Genomic DNA, 14294 nt, shown 5'->3' on the forward strand with positions numbered 1-14294 from the left:
TCACAGGCACTCCAAAAGAAGCTGGTCATCTGCTACCCTGTCTGATCTTTTGAGGGAAACGCCTGCATACACTTCCGGTGGGTCAGGAATATGATGAGGTTCAATCGTAGCTTTTTACTTGTAGAGCATGTATGGTGGTTTCTTTATGACCAGCGGTTTAGCGGATCTCGACCGGAGAGCCTGGACCAGCTGCTGTGAGTGACTGTCGGTACTTCTCCCAAGTCTCCCTGCAGTCCCAGCACTCTCGGTACGCTAATGTCAACGGCTGCAATGGCCATGCAAGCTACCTAGTCAAAAAAGACCACAGCGGCACAGAACGCCTTCTATCACCAATTTTGTCGCAGCACTAGCAGTAATGGATTCCGACACCTGCAGATACTCTTCGTCTCCAAACTCCATTCAAGCTAAAGAGGAATAAGAGCAAAAACAATCAACAGCCAGGATTCCCAAGTGGTCACCCACCTTAGTACTAACTGACCGGCATATGGCTTAAGTACGGCTGAGCGAACGGGAAGCCCTGTTTTCCATATCCTATGGTCGATTGCGAAACGAGAATTTGCTTTTTGAAAGTATACCAAGCGTTTTAAATTTGACCCGAGCTTTTGTGCGATGTCATGGTGCGCTCTTTTCCAGACCTCAAAGGTCCACATTCTGAGACAAGCAAAAATAGATTTGTTCATCAATGCCGACCACAAATTGTAATACGGCTCGGCGAACATGTATCCCGGGAAGGAGAGTTCCATTTCGATCAATGCATAGAAACCATGCCCAGCCCAGCAACATCCAATCGGAACCTCGCTAAGTACTTACAATGTACGCGCAACCCGATCCCGAGGCGAAAGCATGGACAGCAAGATATCGCTCAATTCGGCGATGGAAGTCACCAACAAGATGCACCTGGTCTCGCTTCAGGCGTCAAGAACATAGTGACTGCGGCGGTCAAGGCACATGCTCAACTCAAAACCAAGAGATTTCCTGCTTGAGCTGATCAAAGTTCTACATGTCCTTTGCTACGACGTGTAGCCACCATGTTGGACACGATGGGCGCTCCGCAGCCGACTCACTAAATCGGTGGTCATTCCAGCATAATCTTTCGGAAAATAACGGTGGAACAGTTCCTGCCACCAGCGACGCTTCCTAAAGTTATTTAATCCGACATCTCGCAATAGCAGATCAGTGTATAGCAGTCCGTCAAAGACCAAGTCCGGACATCTCTCCCCCGCCCCACCGCCGGTAGGGGGATGTCGCAGTCGACAATATTCACTCTGAAAAATCGTCTGGTACTGGATCTCCTTGATGTCAAAGCTCGAACGCTCCAGGTGAGGGATACCGTCCTCGAAGAACGCTGTTATCCACAGTGCCTGCGCTTGTGCCACCGTGATAGCATTGAGTGCTAAATGTGAGCCAATGAATGCTATATTTCGCAACGCTAGCATTCTCGGTGCTGGAGGCACCATGAAGCGGTACAGCCTGAACGGGGTGGAAGTTTTGCTGTCCCTTGTCGAAACGATTGGGACCGAGCTCTTTGGCAGCGTTCTACCTGGACTTGATCGTAGTTCGGGGACAGCTTTCAAGATCTCCTCCATCGCCTGCTGTAGGAGAAAACTGCCCTCTGGGGCACCTAATCCCGGCATACCCAATTCCGCGATGATGCATTCTGGCAAGAACTCAATCGGCGGCGTCATCTTCCAACCCGTGCAGGAGACAAATGTATCGGCAAGAAGGACGGCACCGTTCGAAAGGAACACCTTTCTGCCCGACAAGAACGTCACATCGCCAATATGAACGTTGATCTTCTCTTGTTTCACCAATTCGAACCAATTTGTCTCGTAGTTGTGGACGCCAAGTGAGTTACCCATCCAGAACGTTGAGCTCCAGGGTTTCAATTTCGCCAATTCAGGATGCGTGGAATAGCCATTTGCTGACAGCACGGGAATGGCGAGCGTTCTCCAAAACCACTTCACCAACTGCCGGCCAAGCCATGTTCGGTGCAACAACCTTCGAACCCAAGGGAAGCCACCGCTACCCTCATCCCAGATGCAAGGCTCAAACAACGTGAAGAACCTTGTCGTCGCCATTTTCTGCAAAGAGAGCCCGAAAGGTAGCAGGACCGGCCACACCCAAGAGGGCCCGCCGCCGCCTGGTCGGATGACCATACTGACATGTGCTCCTGCCATTGCTGCAGTGTAGCAAGTGTCCCATGCAGATTTATTTGCTCCGACCACTACGACCTCCTTCGACAGTCGTATATCATTGGCCTGGTCTCTCAGCTGGCGCGAATGGAGGAATTTGCCTTTGAAGCTCTCCCTGCCCTCATAGTCAGGTATATGCGGCTCGGAAGTCAACCCGGTGGCGACAACGAGCCTTCTCGCGCGCAATGTCGATATTTTATGGCTCCCAACACCCATCTTGCGCACTCGAAGCAACCAGTCGCCACCTTCTCTCATCTCAGCCGACTCGACCTTCGTCCGTAACCTTATTCGCGACGTGAGGTCAAACTCTTTGGCAAATCGACACAAGTACTCATGCACAACGGCGCCAGGGATATGCTGCCCAGGCTGGACAGCGAAATGTTCCGGCGTCATCGGGAAGTCGCCGAATTCATACGAACCGATGATATTGTTGGTCTTGAGTCCCGGGTACAGACGTTCCTCTGCCCAGGTCCCGCCGATGGATTGCGCAGTGTCGAGGACGAGCATGGTATGATAGGGACAAACTTCGTGGTACGTCTTAGCCATGGCGAGGCCATGCCAACCTGCGAGCGCATTAGATTGTCCCGAAACAGACCTCGAGGATTTGATCCTTCCCATCTTATCCATTCTGCTTCGTCACACAAGGGCCGCTTACCTGCTCCTACGATGACCAGATCAAAGCTCTCCATGATGATGACAATGGTGGGCGCGAGCAGATGAATCTTATCATAACATCTGGTTCAGGGAGCCGCGCCGGATGGTCTCGAAGCCTTGACCCTTGATCTTTTGAATCTTCTGCTTTTACAATGCGCAACAACCGGCAAGATAGGTCTGCGCCCGAGGCGCCTACATCTACTCTTTGGCGCCTTTTCCTCCAGTGTGGGTATAAGTGAGATAATTTATAAACGACCAGATGAAGCGGTCGAGGTCCGCTCCTCGTCCAATATGTGCTGCGTGGCGTTCAACCCAGCACCGGCGGTCGAGTAACGCGATCGACTCGTACAACCGCTCCGTGCGTAAGTGCTGCTGATGCCTGACTTATTGGCGCCGGCGCCGTGTCACGCCCTGCAAATGAAGGCTTCAAGCTCGCACAGATGGAGCCATGCACAGTACGAGGAGGCGCCATGTGCGCCTTATCAAACCCCAGGTTCAGTTTCGGCTGCTCTCCGCACTCCACATTGGCAGTCGGATTAGAGCGTATGTAAGCAGACGTGACTATCTTTATGGCCGGCAGAGCGATTCGGCTTCTTCGCTGCATCAACGGTACATGGGGGAATGTCCTACCGAAGGCTATTCCGACCCGAGCGCGCCGTCTTCTGACCAAACCATGGTTTGAATCTGCGGGGTGCAGTACGAATAATTAATGGTTACATATTGACAACGTGCCACCGAACAAACAGAGGTCATGTACGACCCGGAAAGTGATTTGCAATCGGCAGGTCTGAAGGCGTCCTAGCACGACAGCCAAGGCACAGACCTTCACACAGTGGGGGCCCTGGCGTGGCCTGTGCACGAGTTTGAAGGATAAAAGGAAGCGAAGGAAGCAGAGCGATATCAGCTTGTTCGAAAGTGAAAGACGCGTACCCTGTACACTCCGCTGAATACCGATATCAAAATCCCGCCGCACCACATCTCACTTCATCTTGTCATTCCAGACCCTCGAGCGGAGCGGGGTGAACATCAATTCAGAGTATCATCACACCTCATCCCATCCCGTAATTTACCGCCTCATCGTTTGAGACTCCACGAGCGTCAAGTCTTGAGCTCCAAGCCCGCAACCATGGCCAACGCCCCAGTCCTCGATCTGGGGAAATACCCGACCGCGCAGGCCTTCGTGGCAAAATGTCACGAATTCTTCAACGAGGTCAAGAACCTGTGAGTGATCAGCTGTGCTTTTCTGCCCCCTGCATCTATCGAAACCGCCCGATCATGAAACCTCCCCATCCATTATCGACATTCGCTTGACTTTGAAGTACCGTTAACAACCCGAGCAGAACGCCCGGCCACGAGCTCGAAGCCCGCCTCAACGCCACCCACGGTCCCGGCACGCCCTACTACGACGCCTTCCGCGCGTACATCCTCGCCGGCCTGAAAGAAGGCTGGGTGGCCCAAACGGAACTCGACGGTCCGCGGTACCGGCGCGGTCGCATCGCGCCACCCACGCCCGAGAGCAACTTCATTTCCATCACCACCGTGTACATGTCGTCCGAGGACGAATACCGCGGCCAGTACCACGCCCACCCGTACGGCGAGATCAATTGCGTGATCTTGCTCGACGAGGGCAGCAAGGCCCAGTTGAAGGGGATGCAAGGGTGGCAGGGCGCCGGGTGGACGAGCCCCGGGCCTGGGACGCACCATTATCCAGAGGTAAGGGGTGGCGAGCTCGTGGCTTTGTTCTTCCTCCCGGCTGGGCGGATCAGTTATGAGGCAACGCCCGGGATGGCGCAACCGCCGTCACTGTAGCGACAGGCTGTGATCCTTACTGAAGGAAAGGGGATACACGTGGACGTGAAACCCGAGTGTTGGTAAACAAACGGACGGACGGACAGAAACAAGGTGCGGAGACGTGTGCATCGGCATCGATATGGATAGCCCCATGGACATGATGTATGTACTCAGTCGATCCATGAATCCGTCAAATGGAAACTTAGCGCCAACTTACAGGATTGCAAAGCACTCCGTATCAGCGGCGGCATTCCAGTCTTTGCTCATCAAAGAGTTGCTCACGCGCGGTGTTTGCACCATGTCCCCGGCCAGGCGATTCAAGAATAACTTCAGTCCATTGTGCATTCTTATATTGGCTGTGTAGAGGGGCGGCTGGGGACCACATGGCGTGTTTCAATGAGAGTAGCCGACTTTCTGAAAAGACTGTACGGAGTAGTATTGCATAAAACGTGTGTGCGTGAACGGATGACTCAAACTGACGCAACGGTATCGAGAAGCATAGATGACCTATTGGTGGCGTCTGGTGTAGGCGAAGCAGAAGCAGAAGCAGAAGCAGAAGCAGAAGCAGACGCAGAAGCAGAAGCAGACGCAGACGCAGAAGCAGAAGCAGACGCAGACGCAGAAGCAGAAGCAGACGCAGACGCAGACGCAGAAGCAGAAGCAGAAGCAGAAGCAGAAGCAGAAGCAGTAGATCCTCAGCATGAAAAGGAGCCTCCAGTAAGCAAGCGTCACGGTCCTGCAGTCAAATCACAAAATATATTAAGTCAAGCCTTCCGGGAAAGACAGCGTGAAAGTCTACCTCGGAAGGAGCCGAAAAGTCACCTGCTTGCCTGCCTTGGCTCAAACCCCCAAGCCGCAGGTCGAAGGCGGTTCTGAAATTCCGCAAGCCGAGAATGCCCCAATGCTGAATGTAGAACGAACGAGTATACCAACATCAACACCAACACCAACACCAACACCAGCCTCGCGTAACATGACACGCTTGTCTATCGACCACCAAATCATTTTCGCTAACTCAGCCATGTACCCCTGCACGCTTCTTCCTCCTTGCAATGAACCATTGAACCCCCCTGGGCAGCTGCGACGCTCCAGATCGATGACCCTGACAGCCGTGTCACGGTCGTACTCTATAAGGGCGTGCTGATCCAATCCGCCTGGAACCCCACCAAAATTTCCACACCGGGTGATCACCACGCAGATGAGTTGCTATACTCAAGGATGACGTCGGGTGTGAGGTAACCAGTGTCGATGAGAGCATCTCTGGGGTGCTGGCGGTATGAGCCGACGCCCGGAGGAAGCGAACGCTTCCTATAGCTCTGAATGGCGCCGCCAGCTGGGGTGAACTCAAAACTGCTGCTTGCGCGAGATATGCCGGCGGCGAGGACGCCAGCTCGGACACTAGGTGCATTCGTGCCAGCAGGGCGACTGGAGTACAGATTGCAAGTGTTGGCACCGTACCACTCCCACAATCGGCAACCTCCTGCGTAGCCAGACGCAGCATTCAGGATCTCGCACAAACGAGCGCAGTCGTCGGCAGTTGTGATGACACCTCCGAAGCCATAGGTCGTGGCGGCAGTGGACGTGGTGACTTGAGAGCCAGAAATGGAGCTCGTGTAATACGAGTAACCCGCGCAGGTGATCAGGAAAACATCGTTGCGGTATCCGCCCTGAATGAAGGGGCCGCCAGTACCGGTAGAGCCTCTGCCATAGACGCCGACAAATGTCCTGTCGTAATAGTTCGCGTTCGGCCCTCCGCAAAGATTGAGATCGTAACCCGGAGCGAGGAGATAAGTGGCATCGATGACACTGGGAGAGGTGGAAGTCAAGAGTCTGGCGGTGCGGACGTAGTTGCCGACGAAGCTGTTCGGGGTCAACAGGCCACTGCCGGCCTGCGCGGGGTAAAGCGAGCACTGTGAAAGAGAAGATGCCCAGTAGGCAACCGCGCAGGTTGCACCGGCCTGATTGCAAAGGTCCATGCACGCTTCGAGAGAATTAACGTTGTTGGTGGCAGTCGGGGCAGTGCCTGAAGCCGCGCTCATGAAGCATTCGATCTCATAGACCGCATTAGGCGCATTGGACAAAGCCACTTTCTGGTAATTATACGCCCCTGTTTGAACCGGGAGGGGCTGCACGGTTGGAGAGGTCGCGAAGTTGACGCCTGCGCAGAGCACACCAGTGGCCGCTGAAAGGGGTGTTACTGAGGACACGGTGACTATCGAGGCCAAGCTCGAGGCGTTCGGACCGGCAGGTGGGGTGTAAGGGACCGTAGAGGTCGTTGTTGTCGTTGTTGTCGTTGTGGTCGTTGTGGTCGTTGTGGTTGTTGTGGTCGTTGTGGTCGTTGTCGTCGTCGTCGGTGTTGTCGAGGAAGAGACGGCTGCTGTAGCCGAAGTGGTCGTAGTGGTCGTAGTGGTTGTAGTGGTCGTCGCTATTGCTGTAGTGGTGGTCGAGACTGTTGTTGTTGTTGTTGTTGCTGCCGCCGTGGTGCTGGTTGTCGTCGGAGCAACAGAGGAAGTCGACGTGTCAACAGTGGTGGAAGAAGAAGATACTAAGGACGAAGAAGTCAGTAAAGTTGTGCTACTACCAGAATCTGATAATGTGGTAGTAGCAACACTAGTGACCTGGGTAGTCAAGGGAGAAGAAGGAGCAGCAGTACTAATTTGGGAAGTCGTGCTGGTTGGGGCAGCAGTTGAAACAGAGGAACTCGTCGAGGTCGTACCAGCACCGGCAACGCTACTGGCCGTGGAAGTTGTCGTGCTTGCAGCAGCAGAAGTTGTAACTGTCGAGAGCGTCGAGCTAGTGGCAGCGGCGCTAGAGGTTGTATCAGCCGTTGAGAGAGTCGAGCTAGTTGTAGCAGCACCCGTAGTGGTGGTAGCAGCACTCGTAGTGGTGGTAGCAGCACTCGTAGTGGTGGAGACTGTGGTGGTCACACTCGAAGGTGTGGACGTTGTGGAGCTAGCAGGAGTAGCACTCGAGCTGGAGGGAGCAGTCGATCCTGTAGAGGAGGTCGTGGCTGAGGAGCTAGTGGTGGCGGCAGAGCTCGAGCTTGATGGTGCGCCTGTCGAAGTCGTGCTGGATGGTGCTCCAGTCGATAATGTGCTAGCAGAGGTGGGGATGATAGTACTTGACGTTGCTGACGTTGAGGCGGCAACAGTGGTAGAGACGGTACTGCTTGGGCTTGAGGTCTGCACCACAGAGCTTGTAATAACGCTGGAGGAGGTGACGCCACCAGTCGTACTCGGGCCTGTCGACGTTGTTGATGTCAGCCCGGCCCCACTCGTCGACGCGCCTTGAGAGATGGTTGACAGCGAGGAAGAAGCAGAAGACATTGCAGAAGTGGTCTGAATAACAGAGGCTGTCGTCGAACTTCCCGGACCGGACGCGCTAGTAGATACTGTATAAAGCTCTTGTCAGCCAATGATCCATCCCAGAGTAGATTTTGGGGAGAGAAATGACAAAAGTGCCCTAGAGACGCGTAGCCTACAAGCTGGCCAATGGGCACGAAAAGAATCGCTAACGAACGTGTCGTCTGGGACGAAACATACCAGCAGAGGAAGCCGCTGAGCTGGAAGTCACTGAGCTTAGCGCGACTGTAGACGTCGGTGGTATGGCTGATGAAGAGCTCGTAGTTGTGGACGACGCAGGTGAGGAGCTGGTGCTCGTTGGCGCAGGACTCGGTGTCGAGGTTGTCGCTGAAGATACAGATGGCGCAGTGGTAATGGCAGTGCTGGACACAGCCACCGTGGAAGAGGCCAAGGCACTAGAAGAAGTCGTGCTTGGGAGTGGGAGAGAGACACTTGTACTTGCTGCGATAACAACTGCGCTGGTGGTACTCGAGGAGGTGGCTGCAGAGCTTGAGAAGGCTGGCGAACTCGTACTTGTCGGTACGGTTGCAACCGAAGTCGAGGACAGAGTCGACGCCGGAGGATTTGGCGCAGATGATAAAGTGCTGATGCTCGATGTGGCGATTGACGAGCCCAAGGCAGATGAAAGGGTAGAGGCAAACACAACAACACTAGAAGCACTGGTGGAAACCACAGCGGGAGACGTACCAGAACTTGAAGCAATACTTGAAATGCTGGACGAGGAAGGCGTGGCGGAGCTTTGAGTGGTGCCTTGAATCGTAGTCGCAATGATTGTCGTCGTTGGGGGCACCCCAATGGTAGAGCTTGATGCCGCCACGACCGAGCTGGTGGAGCTGGATGCCACCGGGTTGGTCGTCTGGAAAGTTGGGACCGCCGTGGTTGTGGGGCCAGCCGAGGTAGTTGATGAGCTTCCAGCCACCGTGGATGAAGGGACAGCAATGGTAGTCGACGAGCTGCCAGCCGCCGCTGCTGAGGACGACGTGGCTGGTACGACCGAGCTGCTGCTTAAGGGCAGGGATGTTGTGCTTGCAATAAGGGCAGAAGTGGATGGAGAAGGAGAGGAAGACACTATACCTGCTGAAGTACTTGAGGCGGTGCTGCTCGAAGCTGCGCTTGACGAAGGCAGTGCTGAAGTAGCCGGGTTGGTACTTGTGTTGATCATGGATGTAGTGCTTGATCCACCAGCAGGGCCACTGCTAGTGCCAACCACGCCACCAGCAGATGAAGCGGTTGAGGTTATAACAGTAGTGCTAGATTGCGCCGGAGTGACAGCAGGCGAGCTCGATCGCAGACTTGTCGCGCTCGAAGAGCTTGAGGGCAGGGCCACGATTGCGGAGGAACCCGACAGCCCCGGAACCACGGAGGAAGAGCTCGACTGAGCCACAGCTCCAGCTGATGAAGTCGATTGTCCGATGGTAGTAGCTGCCGATGATGACTGGGATATTGCCGGGCTTGAGGAACTTGGCGGGACAACGACATTTGAAGAGGTCGAGGAGCTTACAGCAATCGGACCACCTGTTGCAGAAGTAGCCGAAGTCCCCGCGCTTGTCGATGAAGCCACGACGGGCGAAGTGGTTTGTGCCACGGTGCTGGAGACACCCGAGTCCGTTGTCGTGGTCATATCAACCGCCGTCGTGGATGACACATCGCTCGGAGCCGGGGTGCTTGAAGGGACGTCTGATGAGGTAGACGTGTCGGCTTCATTGCGTAGCGGTACAGGACAAGCAGTGGCGGCAATGCCTCCCAGGGTGACTACGTAGCAGTCCTCTCGTGGAGGATTGGGAAAGCCCGCGTAAACTTTGGCATCCCCACATTGGTAGAAGGTCGCCACACCTTGATCGGCAGTGTCCCAATTGAGGATACCATCAACGAAGGACAACACCGTTGTGACGTTGTTGGAGTCAGGGTCAGGAGTCAACAGAGCTGAGCTGTCGGTGGTGTTGCGGCCCACCACGTCCGTGCCGTCGGTCAATTGTCCCTGTTCCAAGAAGAACCGGGACGCAACGTCGCAAGCCAGGGCGGCGCCTCCTTCCTCCCCTGACAGAACCGCACCCGCTGTCGGGCCTGCAGGAGCTTGTCTTTTTACCTTCGCTCCGAGATTGCCGACTGCAACACCGACGATAACACCGTTCTCTGCTAGCGAGGCGGGGAGATCAGTGATGGTTCCCGATGGAAGACCCTCTCCAAGTGCCAATGGAGTCTGAGTAACTTCAACCAGGACTGTGTTGCCGCTCGCGTCTACTGATGTAGAAGTCAAGACTGGCGCGGGTGCTGGCGTTGTTTGCGGAGGGGGAACGGGAGTGAAAATCGGAGATGATGTGGACGAAGGGCCCAGAGAAGTGCTGCTCGAAGGTGGCACAGGAGTCATGGAGGCAGATGGTGCAGGGGTCGTCGACGAGGACCCGCCCGTAAGGATAGGACCAACGTCCGCACCGCTAGAGGACGCTCCTGTAGTTGAAGGATTGACAACTGTGGTAGAGATGGTGGAAATGATGGTTGTGCTGATATATGTGTTGGTAATGTACGTCGTTGGAGCATTGTTGATCATAACCGTATTGCTGTTGCCCCAGAGGTTCACAATCGAGGAAGCTGATTGAAAGAAGGAGCTGTAGTACCCCGCCTGTACAACAACGACGCTGGTGACCGAGGGGACGGGGCATGGTCCGCTAGGTCCGTATGTGACTGTGGACAGAGCTTGCGCGCTTACCGATGCCATATGCGCAGCGAGATAGGGTAAAAGGAGTGAAGATGATGGCCACATGATGGGCCACCCGGTTGCCTTTCTGCTGTATTCTGTGAACAAGACTGGAAAAGTGAAGGGACGGAAGTGGAGGACTGCAGAACTCCAAACCAAACGAATGACTGTCGACCGGTAAAAGTACAAGAGCAGATTGCACCGGTGGTTGGGTTTTGAGGACTCGCGCCTGGGCGACGCGAGATGATAACAACAACATCAGAATGCTGCATTCCAGTGAGCTACCCGTCGACCATGGCGCACGAGCCGTCCACGCCGAGTTCAAGCATTCAAGGGGCATCCGAGGAATGACAGTGCGCGCCCACGACATGAAAGGAAAGGAGAGATATGCCGCCATTCTTCAGCAAGCTCTGGACGCTTCGAGTGAAGCAGGGTTCAGGATTGGACTTCGAGGTTGACACTTACTGCAACCGACTTACTCTGTACCCAGTCCAGGATGGCCCTGTGGTGGGTTCATTCTTGGTCGAGGGAAGAAGCACATACAAGCACTATTGAGGGGTGCGAATACATGGACCCCAGCAAGAAGTGTGAATCGCTGTTGTCAAGCAAGAATATCGGAAGTTAGACTGAAGAAAGGCGCGAGCAGGTCAAACAAGGGGCAGGTGGACAGGAACGCCATGCAGTGTCAGTCTTGCTCACTTCCGTTCGGGTCTGCGGTAGCGGGTTCCGCCGCTCTGCGTTAGCTTTCATATCTTGAAGTCCTGTGTCGCTTCGGCAGGCCTCGAGAAAGAAGATGGTAGATACTGTGTACACATTAAAAAGACAGTCGCGGTGGATAGGAGAGGGAAGGGCAGTTGGGTGGCTATCACGTGAGCCCAGTAGAAGCTTGGCGCAATAAGGTTTGCGGCTAATCAGCCGCCAATCTCAGATGCAACATTTTGACGTCATTGTTTTGGGTTCCTGACGATGAGCAACATCAGCACCGACTTTCCAACAGTGGGAGACTGGGCGACACTGGGCGGCGTGCTGCACGGTGTTTCAGGTTCCTTGATTTTCCTCCCCCAGATCCGGGGTTCGGTTAATGCGCCATAGCTCGATGCTCGTCTCCCGGCCAGTCGTGCGAGTAAGCAGAAGATATGAACTAATTGGCGGTGGCTGTCGTCTTACTCGTCTGCGCTCAGTGGCTCTGCTTTCTATTGTTTGTTTGACATCGAGTCTATCGTTTGCGACATCACTTAGTGAGGCAAAGAGGTAGATACATTGGGTGTGAGTGATTATCGTGCAAGCGTTGCCAATGTTACTAATGACCACAGTCTTGCCCGTATAGACATCTTCGCCAGTATGATGCTGCAACTCTTGTCCGCCGCTTCGATCCTTCTGCTACGAGCCTCTGCCGTCCCCACTAAAGTCTCCCCTCAAGAGGAGGCATTGATTACACCCGCTCCAACTCGTACGCTTGCGGTCTATGGATCTTATGCAGGAGCACGGCGAGATGTTCTCAGCGATATCACGGCCGGTCTCGACTCATATGTCAACTCTGTGTTTTCCGAGTTGGGGAGCGCGATACCTTCGTACGTGTCCAATGGCTTGCTGCCCGGCCTACAGAACCTTCCCACTGGGAGCGATGTAGCCAGCTCGGTAGGAGTCAGCAGCTCGGATCTTGCTGCTTCTCCCACACAGGTATTGAACATTCCAGGATATGGAAACTGGACATCTTCGGGCTGGAACTTGCGTATACATGGGAACGTGTTCAAACAGCCCAACATTTCCAATGACACTGTGGACGACCTCGCCAATTTCTTCCTGATCGACACCAGTGTTGCGGATCTTCCACCATCCCAGCAGGACCAAGCCCGCAACCTTACGCGAGAGATTTATGTTGTGCAGCAAGGGCATCAATCCGTCACAATGGATATAGTGCCAGGTCCGCAATTCGGTTCGAGTGGGCAACCTGGAGGAGGGGGCGGCGAGACTCCAGCGGGTGGAGAGCAGGTCATCACGTTGCCGTATCCAACCACCCCTGAAGGCGACTTTGACGTCTTCGTACCAGTCGACAGCAATTCGCTTGCATTAACATCTGGTGCTGGCGAGATGCCCCCACAGAGGCTGAATGTGTACACTCAGGGGACTGACACAGGCAATGCAACCTCGTACCTTGTCTCAGACCAGGGCCTCACCATCATCTCCGACATTGACGACATCCTGCGCGTCACCAAGATCTACCAGCCGAAAGAGGGCCTCCTCAACTCCTTCGCCCGTCCCTTTACTCCCTGGATGAACATGCCCGACATCTACCGCAACTGGTCCGTCAGCCTGCCAAACATGCACTTCCACTACCTCACCACGACACCCGAACAAATCACCCGCAACTACATGGAATACATCTATGCGAACTACCCTGGCGGCAGCTTCGACACCCGGCCCCTCAACTTCAGCGATGTCTCTGCGACGCTTTCCATCCGCAAGTTCCTCCTCGACAAGATCTTCCAAACATTTCCAAATCGGAAATTCATCCTCGTGGCGGACACGAGTAACTCGGACGTCATGCGGGATTATCCCGAGTTGGCGACACAATATCCGGGCCAAGTACAGTGTATATTCCTGCGAAATACCTCAGCCACCGACCCGGGTGACAAATTTCCATACAACACTGAGGGGTTCAAGAATCTGAATCAGAACAGCTACATGTTCTTCAAGGTGCCGGATGATCTGGCCGGTTTGGATATCGTGAACGGCCAGTGTTGGAATACCACCATCCCGCAGAATTTGACATTTGGGTATCAGGGCCTGCCTTTTGGGTTGTCAACGGGTGACGGCAATTCCAGTAGCAATGATAACGCTGCCGGGAGGTTGTTGGGCGATCGTGGTCTGTTGGAGAGATCCAGCACGCTCGCGATGCTTGTGCTGGGCCTGGTCGCTTTCAACAGCTTCTGATCTGTTCCGCTGACTTTGACGCGGGTGACTTGCCTTCCAAACGTCGTCACTGTTGGTGCTGGGCAGGTTCTTCTTCGAAGGAACAAATCGTCACGATGGTGAAATCGTCATGCATGTTCAAGACGACAACGCTCCCAAGACTGAAGGGATAGGTCAGCGCCCCGCTGCTTGAGGCGCTGTTGTTCGTGCTCGAGCTTGACGTCGAATGTCTGCTGGCTGTGCGGAAGTCCTCCGGAAGTTCAACAACTCTTCCAGCCCGAGGAGCCGATGAAGGAGACGGCTTGGAGCAGAAGCATCCCATGATGAATTGCTTGGGCAGGCGTCTACAGCCAGAGTGCAACAAGTGTGTTGGATCGTGGAAGGAGCCCGTGTGCACAATGGACGTGGCATGAGAGGTTAAGACGGCGCGACGAGCGCATGCGGCCGTTGTCCGTGGACTCTTTATAAAGTCCTCGATGAGGACCTATGCGTGGCAGCCGTCTGGGCGTGAGTTTGGCAGTCAAGAAAAGCATGGCCGAACCAAACAGCTGTAAACCTAGATCCAGCATCTCCGCAGAATTTGCCTACAAAATGATGAGTCCGCCCCGGATGGGACGGACGCCCATGAATGACTTGACAAAGTATTCATTATATGTAGGGAAGTACTTATAACCGAAGCAGCTACTG

The 14294-nt window shown here is 54.5% G+C and overlaps 6 protein-coding genes across 6 annotated transcripts; 3 read left to right on the forward strand and 3 right to left on the reverse strand.

Moving 5' to 3' along the window:
* Positions 1-1010: 1010 nt before the first annotated feature.
* A1O7_04214 (uncharacterized protein) lies at positions 1011-2738 on the reverse strand (the record flags this gene model as incomplete). Its single annotated transcript, XM_007758227.1, has 1 exon — positions 1011-2738. One exon carries the CDS (start codon positions 2736-2738, stop codon positions 1011-1013), a length of 1728 nt encoding a protein of 575 aa, XP_007756417.1.
* Positions 2739-3972: 1234 nt separating this feature from the next.
* A1O7_04215 (uncharacterized protein) lies at positions 3973-4655 on the forward strand (the record flags this gene model as incomplete). Its single annotated transcript, XM_007758228.1, has 2 exons — positions 3973-4067; positions 4187-4655. The coding sequence occupies 2 exons, from the start codon at positions 3973-3975 to the stop codon at positions 4653-4655; spliced, it is 564 nt and encodes a 187-aa protein (XP_007756418.1).
* Positions 4656-5824: 1169 nt separating this feature from the next.
* Positions 5825-6676, reverse strand: A1O7_04216 (uncharacterized protein; the record flags this gene model as incomplete). Its single annotated transcript, XM_007758229.1, has 1 exon — positions 5825-6676. The coding sequence occupies one exon, from the start codon at positions 6674-6676 to the stop codon at positions 5825-5827; it is 852 nt and encodes a 283-aa protein (XP_007756419.1).
* A 1565-nt stretch (positions 6677-8241) lies between these two features.
* On the forward strand, positions 8242-8742 carry A1O7_04217 (uncharacterized protein; the record flags this gene model as incomplete). The annotated part of the gene is made up of 1 exon (XM_007758230.1): positions 8242-8742. The coding sequence occupies one exon, from the start codon at positions 8242-8244 to the stop codon at positions 8740-8742; it is 501 nt and encodes a 166-aa protein (XP_007756420.1).
* Positions 8743-9249: 507 nt separating this feature from the next.
* Positions 9250-10715, reverse strand: A1O7_04218 (uncharacterized protein; the record flags this gene model as incomplete). The annotated part of the gene is made up of 2 exons (XM_007758231.1): positions 9250-9450; positions 9501-10715. The coding sequence occupies 2 exons, from the start codon at positions 10713-10715 to the stop codon at positions 9250-9252; spliced, it is 1416 nt and encodes a 471-aa protein (XP_007756421.1).
* A 1320-nt stretch (positions 10716-12035) lies between these two features.
* Positions 12036-13628, forward strand: A1O7_04219 (uncharacterized protein; the record flags this gene model as incomplete). Its single annotated transcript, XM_007758232.1, has 1 exon — positions 12036-13628. One exon carries the CDS (start codon positions 12036-12038, stop codon positions 13626-13628), a length of 1593 nt encoding a protein of 530 aa, XP_007756422.1.
* Positions 13629-14294: the final 666 nt, after the last annotated feature.

Source organism: Cladophialophora yegresii (assembly GCF_000585515.1).
Source record: "Cladophialophora yegresii CBS 114405 chromosome Unknown aczIN-supercont1.3, whole genome shotgun sequence".
Lineage (NCBI taxonomy): Eukaryota > Fungi > Ascomycota > Eurotiomycetes > Chaetothyriales > Herpotrichiellaceae > Cladophialophora > Cladophialophora yegresii.